Raw genomic sequence first — 19,760 nt, 5'->3', positions numbered from 1 at the left:
TCAGGCTCTCTGGCCTGTGTCAGGGAGCCCCCACGATATCAATAGTGCTGCTGAGGACAATGCCAGGCACATATGACACAGCTAAGCTGGGCTGTGGCAGCTCTGTTAATTTACACCTCTGGAGACAAGCCATCATTTGGGTACCTGAAACAAGTGTGAATCTACACCTACATCAAAACTCACTTTCATTTGTTTGTTTCTGGGAGGTGACAATTGATAACAAACTCTGCCAGATGACGTGGTGAAAGAATACTGTGTGGGTGAGCATTTGATACAAACACCAGAAAATAAAACCAAACTGAGGGGCTTTATTTCATCCTAAGAAAAGCTTTAACGACTCCAGGTGACACTGCCAGTCAGGGATAGCTCCCCTTGTTCTGGCTATGCCTTTGTTCTGGCAGCTGGAACAGTTTTCATGTACAACAAAAGAAATGTACTTAATAGGCAACACCTGAAAATCCTCTGCGAGAATAAACTACAGCAATAAAAATGCAAGTTTAGAAAGCTCTTCCTGGAGGAAAAAAGAACAACATAGGTAGCACTGGAATCTTCTCTTTATCTCAGGTCAATTGACCTGTCACGGTTGGAAGGAGATTTGAAAAGGAAATTGCAAGTTCTTAGCAAGTATGATTGGAGGAGTAGAGTTAATAGCCAGCAATCAGTACAGGTTGGGTAGGGTACTTAAAAATTTAAATGTATGCATACGCCACAACTGCAGAATGCCTGGCTTTGTGCTGTTTGTAAAAAAATAAATGGAATAACAAGCAATTTCAATCTCAAACCAAAATGGTAATTTTATACTTAGGCTGCTGGGGTCTGAGAGTACTTCCATTAAACATTTCCCTCAATTTGGTATGTGATTGAGGCATGTAAATGGTATGTGCCTCCAATCCTGCTTTACATTAGAAATCCTTCCAGTAGCAACAGGACAGTGTGTGCTTTCTGATGATACAGTTTCTCTCATGTGGAAAGATCTTTCTCCTATCACCTCGTTGGCAGCAAATAAATTATTTTTGAACCCCATTTTTTACTGGCATTTTTGCAAGATGTTTAGGCTCACCAGTTTACTTTTCAAAAGGAGAGTTTTATTATTTGAGAAGCTGCTTTCTCCAGACTCTGGCATAGTCATGCACTGTGTTCAGCAAGTTACAGATACAAATGAGTATGACAACACCTCTAATGAAAAACCAGATTTATTTAAGATGGTGGGATAAGCCATTATCTCTCTAAAGAAATGTGTCTATATCCCCAAACCCTTTTTATCCTTTCTAAAACAATGCACAACCTTCCTGCATGTGTTATTTTTAGCAGAATTACAAAAGGTCTCACCGAGACTACTTGTAGTTTCTTTTTCCAACCAAAGGCAGATATTACAGATTGCAAAAATTTGTAGGTGGATGAAAGGTATGAAAATTATAGGACAGTGATGAGTACAATGAATTTCATTTCCACAAGCTTCTATTTCTTCTAAGGAAGAGAAGAATATAGGTTTTGCATAGGCCTCTTTAACAAACAAATGCATACCCTGCAATGAAGAACTAGGAGATGAGAGGTTACATTCCAAGCTAAATGCAAACTAGCCCTTGCCTGTGGGGCAAGGAGAGGACACATCCTAGAAAGGACAGCACAGCCAGAGATGCCCACAGGCTCAAGAGACAAGAAATTAATTTGGATTAGTTGATTCTTGTGTTGTTTGGAAAAACTTTTTATACTTACTGTAATTCTCTCATCTTTGTCATCTAGAGGGGTCCCATCTTTCTTCCATGATATAGTTGGCTCTGGGTGACCTCTTGGGGGCTGGCACTCCATCACTGCAGGCTCCCCCACAGCTACCATGACATCCGAGGGATTTTGTCTGAAGTCATCCCGTAGAACTGAAAGAATAAAAGCAATGAAGCAAAAAATTAATCAAAAATATACTAATAGTGCAGCAAAGTGTTTTGTATTGGCCTTTTATGGTGCCTGTTGTCACTGTATTTTACAGTAACAAACAGATCAGTTAATCAACAGAGCTGAAGGGGAATGTGAGAGGACTAGAGGTAATGGCTTTGGACTGAAAGGGGGCAGGTTTAGATTAGATATTAGGAAGAAACTCTTTACTGTGCTGGTGGCAAGGTCCTGGCATGGACTGGAGAGGCTGTGGCTGCCCCATCCCTGGGAAGTGTTCAGGCCAGGATGGATGGAGCTATGAGCAACCTGGTCTATGGAAGGTGTCCCTGCCTATGGCAGGGGGCTGGAATAAGATGATCCTTAAGGTGCTTTCCAACACAAATGCATTCCATGATTCCTGTCTCAGTTGAAGATGGCACAGTATCTTCTGCCCAGGTAGAATGTGACTTGGCAGAAAGCACTGCAGAGGTTGCTTTCTGTCCCTTTTTTCCTGAGACACAGGTCAGCCTGCCAGTAACTCAGAAGTTTATGGTTAAAGGTTGGCCACTGGCCATACAAATTGTACCCATCCCTGAATTTAGGGCAAAAATCAATGAACTAAATAAACTTCCCAGATCTTTGATGACATTACTGAACATTTGCCCAGCCTAAAGCAAACTCATCTTTGCAATTTGGCTTGTGTCTTTTTAAAGAAAAAATATTAAAAACCTTTCCTGATCTCTTGTAGTTGTCACCTAGCCTAAACCAGGATCACATCCTTTATTTAGAGGTCGATTTTGTACCTTTTGTCAATTACCACCTTTGCACACGAAGTAACATTTTTAATGTAGCTTCATTACTAGAATTTGTTCTTTCTCATCATTTGGCCAAGCCCAGGCCTAGGAAACTCTAGTTTCCTCCAGTCATCCACTACATATTTTATCAATAGCTGTGTGATTATTTTTCTTTCTGGGAAAGTACAGACATCATCCTGTGCTCAACAGACCACTACAGAGGGACATGGTTTAACAGAATAATGGCATTTCTAAGCCTTGCCAAGTAAGTGGCATTAGGTTTAATCTAAAAATAAACAACTCAAATGATAACAAATGTAACATTCAATTCCCTCCACTGCTGTTCCTCCATCCACACTGAACAAAAGGTAGGGTAATGGAAAAGCACAATGCACCCAAAGGACTCTCAGGATTTTTACAGAGCTGTATGTCACTCTTGCTACCTGCAACAAACTTGTGTCAACAGTAAATAATGCCAAGAAGCTGCAGAAAAAAACCAAACAAACAAACCAAAAAACAAAAAAAACCAAAACAAACCAAAAAACAAAAAAACCCCCATATATATATATATATATATATATATATATATATATCCTCCAAGCTATGGACTCCAGATACATGGACATTCACTAGTGAACAGGGGTTTGGTTGTTAATGCTGCTTCAAGGGGAAGTGAGATTTATTGTCAGCTGTTAAGGAATGTGGTTGGTCTTACAAATTGGCATGTACAGTGCTACCACAAAGCCATCCCTCTCTGTAAGGTCTTTCATGCTCGTAAGACCTTCTAAAGTGGTCTGAGGGCAAATGGGTCAGCTGCTTTGGGACAGAGAAATATACACCTCCCTCATACCTGCTTCTATTATAATGTAATACACAACTGGGAAAGTTTCACACTGTTACACAAGTATAGACAGGAATCAAGAACAATAAAGAATATTTTGCCACTTTTCTAGCTACATGACATAAATTCCAGAAATAACAGAATATCTGAGTGTCAAATATGAGTGTCATATATGACTTAAATATAGAACAGATCTCACTAAACATTTGAATTTACTAATCCCCTTTCCACACTGAAGAACACACGTTTCTATTATTTCAGTTCAATTACTGAAATTTCTGGATGCCCTAGAAACAGGACATACAGATGCTCTGAAAGAGTATAGTCAAGGATAAAATGTCTCTATCACATTAACAATACAAACTAATGGAACAGAGTTATAGGACTTAAAGAAGATATTACAGAACACTTTAGATCAGAAGGAGCCCCTGGAGGTAATCAAATCTACAACAAGAAGATGCTTTTGAATGACCATGTTCTCTTGGACAGATTAGGTCTCTTCAACAGACCTAGTGTACAGAGTTTTTTGGAAGACACAACCCAAAAACCAACACAACAAATAAAATTTACCTATTTCTTACTGTACAAAAGCCTGAGAAAACATGCTGAACCTAAGATCAAAGTATTTATCTTCCTAAAGCCAAGACTCAGGGATATTTTCCTTCTACAAACTTGGGAAAAAATGAAAATATTTTCAGCTATAACATCATGTTTTTAAAAAGGGGAATGATGTAATTTTCTGTTATTCAGCACGGTAAGTCAAAAGACCAATCCTTTAAACTCCCTCTTGCTTTCAACAAAACTTTATTAAGTTCAACCCACATTCTCTTACATCTTCCTTACTGTATTCCCTTATATATTGATGCACCAAAATTTCACTTCAAATTCATTTTTGGTTATGGAAGTGTTAAAACACTGCTCACATACAATGAAAATGTTACATATCCTTGTTCTGCCTATACTGAATTTGGTGTTAACAGCCAAAGACAATTTCTTGTGTTCCCAAGAAACCCTCAAGCCATCCAGACACATGGATCACTATAAATCATGTAGTGCAAATGGATAGCTGGACAGTGCTTCTATTGAAGTCCAAGAATTTTTTCTATTTAATACTTTAGAGATTTAATCTGGCTTGGAGCCACTGATCGTATTATTACATTTTTTGGTTTTCTTCCCACTTCTTCAAATTAAAGAACATTAAAGAAGAAGACACAGAAGTTGCCCTCAGTTACCAAGTCCTCCCTCCCATAGATCCAGTTGCCAGTGCCAACAGCACATGAAAGTGCAGAAGAGTTTATTTGCTATGCCACAGTTCTATTGCAACACCAAAAAGGGGTGTTTTGACCATGAGTAAGAAGCTTCTCATTACTGCTGAAGATTGTATCACTTGGATAAATTTAAGAGACATATAAAAAGAAGCAGCCCGAAGTTTAAAAAAATTAAATCAAGTCATCTTAATAAAGCATAAGTGCTTTTCAAGTATGAAAGACCTCATAAACCTAAGAGAAAGGACTATCAGATAGCACCTCAGATGGCTTTAGTACCTTTGAAGCAACAAAGAAGTCCAGTACTTACATAATAAAACCAAATTACTTCTGTAATTTCTACACTCCTTAGTCTTATAATAGCTTGACAAGCATAGTACCTTTCCTGCAAACCATGACCTTTCACAAATTAACCAGTTCTAAATAGAATGCCTAGGAGGACATCAAAGGTCCAGGCCACAGATACTTCAAAACAAGTATTTTTTTCCTCATTTACTATGAATTATTTTGGCTCTAACATCACATAATGAAATGCTAACAAAATATAATCCATTAGAGATTACTCCAGATAGTCATCGTAATTATTTTTGCAGCTGTAAAGCAGATACATGCTCTGTTTTGTTTGCCTCAGGCCCTGGCAATCTTGCATGAAGTTATAAATCTAAAATTTTCATCCCTTACTGAAAAAAACCCTAACTTTTTCTTTCCTGTTCTTCATAGTCAAGGCTTACTGTAAATTGAGAAAACATTTCCTTTTGAATTTATATTAGAAGTATACTTTGCAATCCGTGACAGCAAATGCTTTTTGTCATTTAGAAGTGAAATTTCACCTCTTTCTACACATATGCAGCTGGAATTAAAAAAAAAGATATATTAAGATAACATTTGATTTTTTTCCTTTTTTTTAAGAATCTTCATAGATTAACATTCTCCTCCCCATTTCAGCCAGATCTTGGTTAAGGTTTTCTAGCATTTCCCCTGGTATTTTCTGAAATCCAACAAAGGATGATTGTAACCTTCATCACAGCACAGCTGGGACAAGTCCATGATCTTGCTGTGTGAACGTGCTGAACTATGCAGGTTCAAAACCAACTTTTGTAGCTCCACTTAAAAGTCAGCTACTCACAGAACTACTTCATATTGTGTACTCTTCATTCTACTAAAGAGTTTTACTTTTCCCAGAGAATCTTTCTCAGAGAAGGAGGGAACTGGCAACCACTTGAGGATAAATTTTTATTGGTAAGCAGAGATGGCACCAAAACAGTGTTTTGCAAAATGCAGCACCCAGTGCTTTTTTTCTTAAGTTCTTTGTTGCCTTCTATGAAAAAGAGCAGGGAGACACTAGAGGGTGAAATGGGAGGAAGATAGGCAGGATTTTTTAACCTATATAAACTGTAGATAATTCAGAAAGGTTGCATTTTATCTTTAAATAACGGATTTGAAAGGGACATATAAAATGCAAGATAAAAACTAACCAGAAAGTTCTAGTCAATACTTGAAAGAATGAATTTGTAAGGAACACACTAATTACCATCAGACATTATGGATATCATGCCTTAACAGGTGGTATCATTTAAGATCTGGAAATCGGAAAATTTCCTGAAAACTTTGATTACAGGTCTGTTCCAGTCCAGACATTTCATGCCAGATCAGTTCAAAGCAATGCACCAAAATGTATCTGGGATCCCTAATCAACCAAGATCTTTCAGCCACAGTCACCCAGTGAACACAGGAAGAGGGAAATGCTGATGCTTGTGCTGCAAGTTTCTGAATCAGGCCAAGGCAATTTTAATCCACTTTAATTCTTATAAAAAGGCATCACTAGAACTTGCTTCCCATTAACTCTCTTGCACCATCCCACACAAAACACACTATTTTACAAGTCTGCTTCTTAGAGAGAGAATGGTGAGCCAAAGTATGGCAAAATTATTTAACAGAAGACATCCCAAAAAGCTCCACTCTTCCAGCATGAAGATAATTTGAATCTTTCTTTGAATGTTCTTCAAAAATGGTGGAAAAAGAAAGTGAAATAAACAGAAGAAATGATCATCACATTTCATTGAACAACTAGACCTCAGCTAATGAGCAAATTTCCAACAGCAAATGAAACCCTCCTAACATCAAACAAGGTAAATACAAACCTTAGTGGCCCACTGTCCTGCCTTTTGGCTGTTTTTGTTACAAGTTGTAATAGATTTAAATTTTAATATCCATCAATTCTACTATTTTCATTCCTTCAACTATATAAAAAATATTTCTGTGTTTCCCTTTTCCTCCCCAACAAAAGAGCAGTATTTACAAACTAAGTTTCCACCTAATACATCATTTGACTAATAAAGTATGATGAACAAAACAACAAGAATGAGAGCTTGCTTCGAAAGCCTGTAAGATAAGGAAAACAAAAATAGGATTCAGGAGGTTATATAAATCTTCTAATCCCATGAAGCTGTAATCAAAGAGAAACTAATTATTGCTTAGTCAGGATTGAGTTGTTATTCAAAGGCAGAACTCTTCCTGTAATTTAGGATCAGCAATGATCCCTTTTCCCCACTACCTACTGAACTTGTAATTCAAATTTACTGAGACACACCAGACATTTTTGGCATTCAAATATAAGATGGTTGTCAGTTGGAACAGTGCTTCAAACCAGGTGCTTAATTTTAATTACAACTAACTTAAGCAGCAGCCAGAATTATGGTACCTTGTTTAAAGACTTTGCTGGCATGAAATTTATATAGATGTCAGGATATAATTTTTAATACATGCATGCCACTAACAGGAAAGTGTTAGAGCTCCTAATTAAGCAAAAAAAAGAAACAAACAAAGGGACGCATTATCAAATTTAAGTCAACCCATGTGTTACCTTATTATATTTTAGACCTCATTAAACTGTTACCTGGTTTGACCAAAAAATGGATCATTTACAAATGAGAAGTATTATTTCTGAAGTGACCTCCCTAAAAGTCTCCATGCAGCCATAAAAAGTTAAAGGAAAAACTTATTCCCTGAAAAAATGCTTTATTTTCTTTTCTAAAGGTGTTAAAACCAGGTCAGCATTGGTGTTAACTAAAATAAATAGTCATTACAACGGAACAGAAGGAGTAGAGCTATAAATAGTCAAAAATTACTGTTGTGATCATCTAACAAGACCACTCACATAATGCAGGCAATAATTCCATGCAGTGACCGAGTCCAGCAGTGCCGTATGGAATGCTTCAAAAGATGTCTACACTTCCACAAGGCTCCAAGAGGCTGGAAGTCACAGCCAGCACACCCAGGGCTCCTCACTTCCATAATTTCCAGTTCTCTTATGTTTCCTACCTTGCAGCACTCTGACCTCCTTCTAGCCCTGCTCAGTCAGACCAAAATCCTACTGCAGGCAGGCAAGCAGATGCCAATCAGCTCAGTACCCACATCTCTGATATTCTCTCAGCCTTCTCTGAGCCTCAAAAATTACAGGAGCACTGGACACGTGGCCACTGCTCCGAGCACAGCCCCTCTGACTGCACAGCGTGAGAATTCACAGCAAACAGGCTCCAGACAGAGGAGGCTGCTCACTGCAAAGAGGCTGATTCTAAAGCAATGACTACCACTTGACACCAGCACAGGAGAGATCTACTTTTAATCCTTGCCTATACATTTATAACCACACGTTCAACATCATCTATTCATACAGTGCTGTCCTGTTCTGCTTTAAACTCTGCCCATTAGCAAAATTTACCACCCAAAGTCTGAAGAAACAAAAGCACTTTAAAATCAAATGGCTTTTTGCTTAGTAGTCACATGTATTTGTATCAGTTAGTTAAGACCTTTACCCGAGTCTATGTAATTGAGATCACAACATTATACATATTTCTATTTCAAGATCTCCTTCAGTAAAAGGAAACAACCATTAAAACCCTTCAGTAAAACAAGTGTATTTTTTCTACTTTATTACCACTGAGATGAACTAATTTAGCTTAAACAGCTGGTCCATAAATATTTCCTCCATGATGTCACTATGGAAGGAACTGAAGGGTTAATGAATGCAAGAAAATATTTCAAAAGGCCTTTATTTTAGACATTGAAACAATTTAGGAACTGCCTTCTATTATTATGCTTGTTCTCATATTGTCAATGATTTATTTTTAATTTTGAAATTACACCACTTTTTAGATTTTGGTAGACATTGTAAGAGGCATATAGAAATTTTAAGAGAATTTACATTTGGAAGAGTTAAGAGTGCTGAAGAATAGCATTTACCTTGAATGAATAAAAAATAATTACTGAAAGACTTAATTAAAGAGTGAATGGTATATACAGAATGCTTTAGTTCACAAAACTTGCATTCCTACTACCCAGCAGAGTAATGCAGGATTTGCAGCAATGGGAAATTGCCTCTCATCAAAAATAGATTTGCTAAAGATTTTACTAAATCTTGCACCACATTCTGCTGTAAGAACGTTAACAGATTAAAAGTGTCAGAGAGCAGCATTAAGCTCCTGTTACCAGCCCATGTAATTTAGTATAACGTTATTAGTACCACCTGGCTGATGACACCAGCAGAGAGTACCCACAGTCAAAGCAACAAAGAACCATGGCTTTGTTTTAGCACTGACAAACAGCCCCAAGACAACAGAGTTAAATATAAGTGACAGATGTAGAAAACAACAGCAGTGAAATCAGGCCACACTTCTAAAACATTAACAAAATGCACTGTCGCCATTACTGTAGCCTCTAAGTTGTTTTAAAACGGATTCTCTCAAAAAAGTCATGGCTTTGATTGATTGTTTTTTCTCTGCCCATCCAAAAAGGACCTGGGGGTGATGGCTGACAGCAGCTGAACATGAGCCAGGTTGTGCCCAGGTGGCCAAGAAGGCCAGTGGCACCTGGCCTGAATAAGGAAGAGAGTGACCAGCAGGACCAAGGGAGTGACTGTCCCCCTGCACATGGCAATAATGAGGCTACACTTTGAATCCCATGTCCAATCTTGGGCTACTCAGTCCGAGGAGATGGAGGTGCAGGATTGTCTCCAGGGAAGGACAATGGAGCTGGGGAAGGGTCTGGAGCACAGTCTGATGAGGAGCAGCTGAGGGAGCTGGGGGTGTTTAGCTTGGAGAAAAGGAGGCTCAGGGCAGACCTGATCACTCTCTACAGCTCCCCGACAGGAGGTTTCAGCCAGGTGAGAGGTAGGTTCTGCTCCCAGGTAACAAGAGAGGACAGGGCAAGAGGAAAAGGCCTCAAGTTGCACCAGGGAAGGTTTAGGTTGGGTATTAGGAAAAAGATTCTTCACTGAAATGTTGTTCAGGCATTGGAAGATGCTGCTCAGGGCAGTGGTGGAGTCCCCATGACTGGAGGGATCTAAAAGACGTGCACATGTGGCACTTGGGACATGGTTCAGTGGTGAACTTGTCAGTGCCGAGTTAACAGCTGGATTCAATGAGCCTAAAGGTCTTTTCCAGACTAAACCATTTGATGATTCAATACAACATCATCAAATTAGGATCTTTATATCTATTGAAGGTTAATAATTACCATCTCTGGAAAAGTGTCATTCCCTAAGACACTCAGCAATACACGTCAGCAAATAAAAGACCACCCTGCTTCTAATCCATTGCAGTAGGAGGAAATCAAGGACTGCTGCACCAACTGGATCACATATTTAAAAGGTGCTGATGGCAAATAATGTCATATGCTTGAATCAAGCAATATGTTACACTGCAAAAGCAATTAAATATTTAAGCATTTGGCAATAAACTTATGACTGCAGAGAAAGACTTTAAAATAAATATATTTATTGTCCTTCATTACTGTCATTAAGAAACTCCCAATTGTTAATAGAAAGAAAGGCATTCTTAAGAAGCAGGATCCAAGAAAATAAAAAAGACTTCTTTAAAAACCATTGGCTGAAAGTTACTGAAAATCATTACAAAAAATTATGGAAACCACTCAGAGTGTCTGAATTTATTTCACTCATTTAAGATTTGGGGTTTAAGTACTACCTGGAATCTTACTGGGCAACAGAGCTGTCAGCCTGTAACAGTATCTCCATGTGTGGAAAGGAAATTGTAAATGGATTAGATGATGAATTGAGAATCAATTAAATGACCAAATCTGATAAGTCATATAAAGAGTAATTTTAACTCCTGTGAGAAAGGGTAACTGACAGGCCTCAGAGAGCATGCTGCAGCACTGGGAAAGCTAATTAAATCCTGAAGGATCTGTGATGCCTCAGGCACGCAGCTCTGAGAGTATCCCTTAGGTTGATTGAAAATTGAAAATAGATAAGGAGAAGGGAACCTAATTATTAATTTGACTGACTGTGTAGGAAGAGCAATCCCTCTCAATATCTTCCATATATTATGCTCCAGGACAAGGCATCTACTAACTGTAACTAAGAATTTACCTCCTGGAAGAATAAATTAATTTCTACAGACTGCAGAGATTATTTCCTTTCACTTGTCATAAATACTAAATATTTTCAGGTATTTTCTGGTAGTAGTAGTAGCAGCAGTAGTAGTAGTAGATTCTACATTTTGTTTTGGGGTTATTTGAATCATGCTGGATTACAGACAGTATTTTCAGCATGAATAACACAGCATATTTCCAAATTTACAGACACAAACTAAGGGGTTTTAGACACAGCTCAGCCAAGAAGTGTCCTTCATCACAGACTAGCTTTCATAGGGCAAAGAAGGGTGTGCATCTTTATATCCAGGGGTCTGTCTTCATTCTGTACAGAAAGATTTTTCTCTCTACACTGCAAAGAAAGATTTTGATGTTTAGTTTGCAAGGAGCTGCTGGCTGTGCTGGCCTTCCTTCAGATCAGATTATATTGGAGAAAAAGAACCAGATTAAGATGCTGCATGTCTTGGCCATCTTAAGACATGCATGTCTTGGATAGCCAAGATTAAGAGGCTCTTAATCTTGGCCATCCAAGATATGCAGACAAACAAAGAAAAGAAAAGGTGAGAAGACACTTCACCAGAACTCCAGTGTTTTCCTTAACTATTCACCAAACTTTTTTCATGAGCAGAAGAGAGTTCTTTTTCAAGGAAGAATACAAGCACCAACACAGAAATGTGTCTGTCATCTAATTCAGAATAAAGTAATTCAGGTAGCAAGGACAGAAGCAAACATTTAGCTGGTTTTCAATGAAAGGTTAAAGCTAGAATGGCAATGAAGCTAGACTGCAATTGATTTAAAAGTTATTTCTTTCAAATAGCAAGCTATGATGGCTCGTGTTGTGAAAAACTTCTTCCCACAGTTCCTAAGAGGGAAGCTCCCTCAGTAGGCCAAATCTGAAGGAGCCTCATTTGTTGTAACCTGTGCTGTTAAAAGAGGAGAAGCAACTGCTCCAGAGTCTTGCCAATGAAGCTGGCATCACTTTTCCTGTAGTAGAGGAAAGACTTAAATGCTGACCATACTTGTTTGCTTATAATCATCCCTTCACTCTGAAGGAGTCAAAAACTTGTAAGAGGAGAAATGTGCAAAGAAATAAAGATTTCCATGTCCTTGATAAGAATTTTTCTGCAGTAGTTCTAAATCTGCATATGCCCTATGTTAGTGCTCTGCTAAAGGTTCTGCCTCCACATAACAATTTTAGCCCCTTCCTTCTGCTTAGCACGCAAATTCTAGGGTGTTATAACACTACCACTACCATCAATATTTTTTGAAAGGACCCTATTTCCATGAAAAAAATCCCCATTATGCTCTTAAAGTGGTTGAAAAAAATGACATTTTAATATCAGAGAATATACAGTATCATTACCACACTCAAACAGCTAAGTTGCTTCTTTAATATTCCGGAAAATTATATTCCCCCATTACACATGAGGTCAAGCCTGAAACATCAGTCAGAGGGGGCAAGATGCAGGCACTTCATATGGCTGAGTGGCTCATTCTAAATAACAGCAGAGCTAAAACAGCCTTTGCTGGCACCACACACTACAGCAAGGCCACACGGCTGAGAAATGCTGCTGAACTATTACACACACTTGTATTCTGTTCTGTTGTTCTCTTATTGTATTCAATTTTATTGTCTTGGCAGAATCTAAAACCACAGAGCTCCACTGTCTTTGTTCAGCTTTCCAGACTGCTATACAGCAGGACATACCTCAGTTAGATAGTAGATGTTTCATCAATTATACCCTGCATTCCCCAACGTGTGACTGTATCATCCTTGTGGTAATGCTGTCTTGTTTTTCACATCCTAAAACATTCAAGACGTAAATTCACAAGAGATTGCCACGGTAGAAATGGATAAACCATTTCAAAATTACATTTATGCCAAATATCATATACTTTCCAAATTACTTTTGCTGGTTTTAGAAAACAATGCAGGGAATCACCTCAGGGGAAAATGGCAGACAGCCTCACACAGAGGTCATAGAGAAATATAGTCCTCATCTAATTCAATTAACTGCTTTCAGTTAGATCCCAAATGGTACAGGCAAACATTTGTTCTATTTCAGGCCTATTCTAAGAAATGAATCATTCTGCTTTCCCACTGCACAAAGCCACGGCAGAATATCACACACTCGATTATTTTATTGTTCTGAATTTGAAATATCTCAAGACAGATGTCTTCATGGTTTACAGTGACATCTTATAATTTAGGAAACCATCTGAAGACTTCAAATACAATAAAATTCTATGAAGAGCATTACAAAAAGTAGCAAAGTTAATAGCTAAAACAATGAAAAATGGTTTTGAAAGCAAACAGACACACCAAGTTCACCAAGCTGGAACTCTGAATTGCAGCTCTTGGAGATTTATATGCTATAGTAAATGGCAAAAGACAGTAAAATCATACAGAAAAGTACTTCTGCATTTGGACTCTCATGCTGGCTTCAGTCCCTATGAGATATTACAAGGCAAAGTTCCAGTTGATCAATATGTTATTATTTAATGTGCAGTAAATGCTACTGAGGAAAAATCAGAGAAACATTGCCTGTTAGCAGAGTCTGCTGTACTGCTGGCAGGAAGGAGTGCATGGAGTTGTGGATCCCCCCATGTGGTAAGGCAGCAGCCAGAAGTCTGATTCAGGATGAACAAAAGGGAACAGAGGGTGATGCTCAGCGTGAACACCAACGCGCATAAAGCCAGGCAGATTTCATTACTGAAGATTTTAATTTTGATTAAATGCTTCCTTTCATATCGAGTCCCATTCATTGTTTTCTACCCTGTGTTTTCATTAATACTTTAATACACAGGGAACATTAAGTTGCATAACTTCAGTGCTGCAGCTAAAGATAGCATCTTTAATAACAGCTACAAAAGAGGTGCTGGCATCCACCAGTGTCCAACTTTGGGATGCTCTGAGGCACAGTGGGCTGGCTGTGGCACGCAGGACAACACATCAGCACTCTCCACCAAAGCAAAAGGAACGTGGATCACTGCAAGTGAGCTTAGACTGTGTGAAGTGGGAACTTATAAATGCATCCAAGGCCAAGCAAACCAACACAATGGTTGTTTTGCTTGGCCTTGGATGTGAAAGGCAAAAAGTACCAAGGTGGTGAGTACTTATGGGGGAAATATTGCATTTCCCTTTCTTTCACAGCCTGGGAGAAATTGCAGTACAATGCAATTTGTCAAAGACTTCCCAGGAAACTCCAGCAGTAACATGAAATTTCAGTAATTTGACAGTTATCTTCTTTCTTCTTGCTTTTGGAGTTTCTACCTACAAAAGACAGAACTTAAACTCAAAAGACCACACTTTTTCTAGATTCCATATGAGCAAGGGTGCCCTTAGCAGAAATACCTACACTAAATTTCCTTTGCCCTTACAAACCTGAACTGTGGAGTGTATGGTACCCTCCACTACAACCTACAAACTCTTTAATTCAATTCCTACCTGTGCTGAGCAGCCCCTCCAGGTTAATTTCCTAGATTTTCATTCAGAATTGTTATAGAGAGAAAAAGCAAATGTGGCATCGTGAGAGACCAGGTTCCTCTCATTTCTCCATGAACTCTGAGTCAATTTTCAAGTTTGTTCAGTGGTCTCTTTTCTCTGTTTAGGCACAAAAAGTAAGCTTGAAAACATGATGAGACTTGGTCTGGACTATCATTAAATGCCGAAATATGAATGTCATATCTTTTCAGGATGGTTTTAAAAAAGTAAATTCATTGCTATTAATTTTGGCAAACAGGATACTTAGAAGCCACTGAACTTGCAAGATAAAACTGCTGGTACATTCTAATAGTTCACTAAGAAACAACTGATTTAGGTGGGAGAGGAATGGGGCAGGGAAGCAACCCCCAAAAATTATTTGGATTGCCAAAATCCTTACACTTGTTTTTTCTGATATACAATGTGACAACATATTTTTGTTGTTGACTTTCCAGTTAATTAAAAGTCCAGTGGGTGATGGATAAAACCAGACCAGAAGATGAACACCAGGTTCCAACAGACCCAAAAGGAGTCTTCCTGAAACATGCACAGTGCAGACATTTCTTTTCAGGAAAAATGCTTCTTGCTATAAATACACCACTTTTGGGTTGCACTACCTTGGAAGTCCTTTCTGCACACAGAGAGAACATACAGTAGAACTAAAATACTTAAAATCCACTGTAACAATCTCAGAAATGTCAGGTAAGTTTTGAGTTCACATTACAGTGTATTTATTGCTTAGACTTTGGGTAGTGGTTACAGAACCACCAGGAGCAAGAGGACTAAACAGGCAATATAAGCCTTATCTTGTGAGGAAACAAGAAAACACAAACCAGCCAACAAGAACCTTCAAAGTCACCATGTACATTTATATATGAGAATCTAAAGCAAAAAGAGATACTGTCTTTGCTGAAAAAACTGCTTTGCTGCTGTTTGTGTGCTTGAATGCAATTCATTGGCACCTTTCAGTAGATTCCCACAAGTCACTACTCAAAAGTTTTCCTGAGCTTTTAGAGGCACTACAGTTACTTCAGGCTTTTAAATAGCAAACACTCCTAGTGTTTATACAAACTGTAAGGTGCATATAAGTACTTGGTTTTATCTATATTTCTTGTTGAGTTTACAGCAAAGTTGTCTCAGAACTGAAATATGTAGAGTATTATGTAGTACCAAATCCACAACATTTGTGCGCTACTGCTGCCTGTTAAAACCTATTTGTGTATTTTGGATTTTTTTGGGGGAAGAAGAATATCTGTTGTGTCCTTTATAAAACCACTGAAATAGTATTATATAACCACAAATCCACTGAATTGATGGACATGGTCTAAAATGGGTACATTTAAGAGTGTAACAGTAAGCAGGGGAAATAAAGGGAGTTATAAAGAGTTTATAAAAGTTACACTGGCTATCAGAAGTAAGAAGTGCCACTAGGATTTATTCCCATTATTGTGTCAAACTTCTCTTATCACTATATCTGCACACATTATGTGTGGGTAGCCTTTGCTATTCTAACATGTAAAACTGTATGACAGACAAACTGTCTAATCTCTGAGAGGAAAACAATTTAGAGAGGGAAGGGGTAGCTCTATACATATTCATCTAAAAAAAAAACCCCAGCAACAAAAACCTCACTAAACTCTGCCAAGGTTCATGGAAACAACTGGGATTTGTATATGCATCATTTGGATATAGGCCATTATCAAACTATCTAGAGAGTTCATCAACAGAGGACACTCTCAGCAAAACAAGACTGATGCTACATAATCAGAAACACCAGAGCTGTAAACAATGGGAATGCACATTATTCCCAAACAGTATAAATAATTTAAGACTTCCAGAACTGAAATTAATCTACATACCATTTGAAGCACACAGAACCCCCAATTCAGACAGAATAATGAAAGGTAAGGGAAAAACAGATGGATAATTAAAAAGATACTTCTCAAGTGGGAATAGTCTTAGCTTCGCACTGCTGGTAACAAGAAATAAATATCAAGAAAATCCTATTACATACATGTATATTTTACATAATTTTTTTTTTCCAGAAGGGATTGTTGGTTTTTTTTTCTTTTCCTGCACTCTGATTGGACAGTGAACCTGCTGTATCCATCAACATCTACCTGATTACCTCTTCATCTCTTTGAAGCATCATTGTTTTATAGGGCACTGTTTGTAGAAAGATGGAAACAATCTCATTTGCCCATATTTGAGATGAGCATTCTTGCTTTAAGCCCCAACTGGCCTAGAAGTCAGCACCCTTTCATCCCCAGATGAAGTCTCCACAGCATACTTCAAAGGAAAAAAGATACTTATGGTGTCTTAACCTTTCCTTTGAAACTGAATCTGTGGATCCAATATCATCTAGCAAGGCTAATTGCATAGTGTGCAAGGGAATTACTATTATTTCAATATAACCCACCATAGAGAAATGATGAAAGCTAAGGCACTGTTGTAACAGGTTTTACATAAAGACAGCACCACAAACACACTGTGAAAGGCAAGTATCTTGCACAAGTGCAACAGGAAAATTTCACAAATTATCTGTATAATCTGAAAAACTACATTCAAATATCAGCCAGTTTACTGCAAAGAAAGCCTTAAGTGGAGAGAAGATATACTGAAAAAAAAAACCAGAAGAGAAAGAGAGAGGGTATGTGATTTCATGGTCAGATGTTCCCATAGCTCTTTCATCTTATTAACTTGCTGTGCTCCATGTCCTAATCTCCTTACCCTCTGCAAATTTTACATTTTCCTATAACACAGATCTAAATGAATTCAAAAGCTGATTTAAGGCCAAGTAGAAAAACATGAAAATCCAACAGAGAACTAATATGAACATTTCATCATTTAAAACAACCCAAAAAACATTTCTCATTCAGGAAACCACAGTGCTTAAAAAGAGTGGCATGTGCACAAGTAGAAGTACAATCTAAACAGTTTGGAAAACACTTACTGCCTTAAACAGCTTCTACTGCAAGAATGCAAAGGAAAGGTAACTAATTTAGAGACAATTATAATTTTTAAGTTAGAAGAACAGTAATCTTCTATGCCTCATCATGAAAATTCACATATTCCATGAGTTCCAATAATGCAAAAATAAAACAGAAATATTGAAGCCTAAGTTAGTAAAGTGCTGAAGCATGTTGCAGAGTTTCTGGAGCAATCGTAAGTTTAGATATGCTTAAAAGTTTTCTGCAGTCAGGGAAAGATCAGTCAGTTCTCCCTCTAAATGCCAAAAGATGGGAAAAGGTCTTGAATTTGGTAAAAGTGCATGAACAGTGTTCAGGTAAAAACCCAAACCAAGGCAAAAGCTGGCCAAAAGCAAAACACAACAGGAAAAAACCCTGAAAAACCCTAAGTAACACTAACAATCACATTTTTTACAGAATGGGAGCTGCCTTTTTTATTACTTCCTTACCAAAGAGTGGAGGGATGCAATTACATGAGCTACGTTGAGCACTGCTTTGTGTTACCTGTGATTTTGCACCAGGGACCATCTGAGTCAGAATGAAGCAGTTGAGCCCAAATTCACCACAGCCTAGAATGCAATAAGAGCAACCAGCCCCACATGAGGAACCAGGGATTGAAAACAGCTTTGTCCATTTATGAAAAACATCATAAGGTATTTATTTTTGTTGTTACACTTACCATATGAGGTTGGAAAACAGTACATGAATACTTTTTACACACACACACACACACACACACACACACACACGTATTCCCACACTGTCCACACACTCTATCAAAACACCTTTTGTTTCTCACATTCCCAAATACATGTGGAGCACTAATGTGTGAATGTGTTGTTTATCACTAAATAAAATGCATCCAGAATTTATACATGTTTACTTTAGGAAACATGATCAGTCAATAATAATCAGTCATTTTTTTCAAGGCAGCCAAGTTCTTTCAGAAATGAACCTGATGTTACTTGCTTACTTAAATTATTTTTCTATGTGGGTCTATTAGTAGCACCTACACTCAGCAATCACTGAAACAATCATCTACTATTTTTAAAGACATTTGATGTCAGATATAAAAATTTCAGAGGAAACCGCTATGAGAAAGAGCACAGAAATTAAGGTTACTTTTAATTACACACAGAAATTAATATCTAGCACAGAGTAACACACTATTGATGTGGTAATTAAAATATTGTATTCTGAAAGATAAATATATTAGCAAGCCAGAAGGACCTGGCTTTATTTTATTATACTTTAATAGAGAGGAAATAGAGTTAAACAGATGGCACTCAGTATTTCTCAATGAATTCAGCATCTGTGAGTACATGTTGCATAAATGCCAATTAAAATGTGTCCGAGTAAATTTAATTCCCTTGCTGATAGAATGTAAGCCAACCTAGCTGGCTAAAGATCAAGGTTAACTTTAATCATCTGCTTAACTTGTAGCAAGTTGCTCTCAAATTGTACAGAAATTCCCAGAGAAATAATAAAACAGTGTTCCTATTGATTTGTATTCATTTACATTCATAATTCTCTTCTCAAGTGTTGGGCCAAAGCACAAAGGGAAAAAAAAAATATAGTACTGTGTGAATCATTTGACAAATCTAAACTGAAGAAATATTTCTTTGATTTAAAAAGCTTCTGCAGAAACGTTCAGCAGAACTTCTCCTTGGGGCAATTTTATGAAGTAATTATTTCAGAAGTGACCTGATAATTTTTATGAGTCACACAAGACACTTTTTAATTTCCTCTAGTCTATTACTAAAAAATGACCACTACATTATATTAGGTTGTCATCTAAATTTTTCATAGTATGCAAAGTGAATTTTGATTATTATATGATCAAATACAAATAAAAAAAGGAGTATACTGAAAAGCTAAAGAAATACTGTTAGGAAACCCTATAGCAGTTCTAATTTAATTTGGCATTTTACTATCTTGTAATAAGGCAGAGAAGGACAGAAAAAACATTTTCAGTATAAAAAAAACCCACCACACGCCATCCAAAGGCAAAATTCTGAAAACTTTGAGATTTTTTGCCATATTTCAAGAATTACAAAGTGCAGTCTAGTGGGTTTGTACCCAGGAAAACTGAGCATCTGCCCCCATGAGAAAAGAGAAGGTGTTTTTGTGATGGTCTGAGCCATCCTTAAA

The 19,760-nt window shown here is 37.6% G+C and overlaps 1 protein-coding gene across 1 annotated transcript in view; it reads right to left on the bottom strand.

Moving 5' to 3' along the window:
• Nucleotides 1-19,760, bottom strand: part of ROBO1 (roundabout guidance receptor 1) — a 294,373-nt gene that overhangs the window by 110,237 nt on the left and 164,376 nt on the right. Inside the window, exon 3 of the mRNA XM_050971165.1 lies at nucleotides 1,717-1,874. Coding sequence (XP_050827122.1) covers nucleotides 1,717-1,874 — 158 coding nt within the window. The remainder of the gene's footprint in view (nucleotides 1-1,716; nucleotides 1,875-19,760) is intronic.

This window comes from Serinus canaria, chromosome 1 (genome assembly GCF_022539315.1).
Source record: "Serinus canaria isolate serCan28SL12 chromosome 1, serCan2020, whole genome shotgun sequence".
In the NCBI taxonomy this organism is placed as follows: Eukaryota; Metazoa; Chordata; class Aves; order Passeriformes; family Fringillidae; genus Serinus; species Serinus canaria.
The sequence above is the reverse complement of the archived record's forward strand: the minus strand, read 5'-3'. Positions and strand labels throughout refer to the sequence as shown.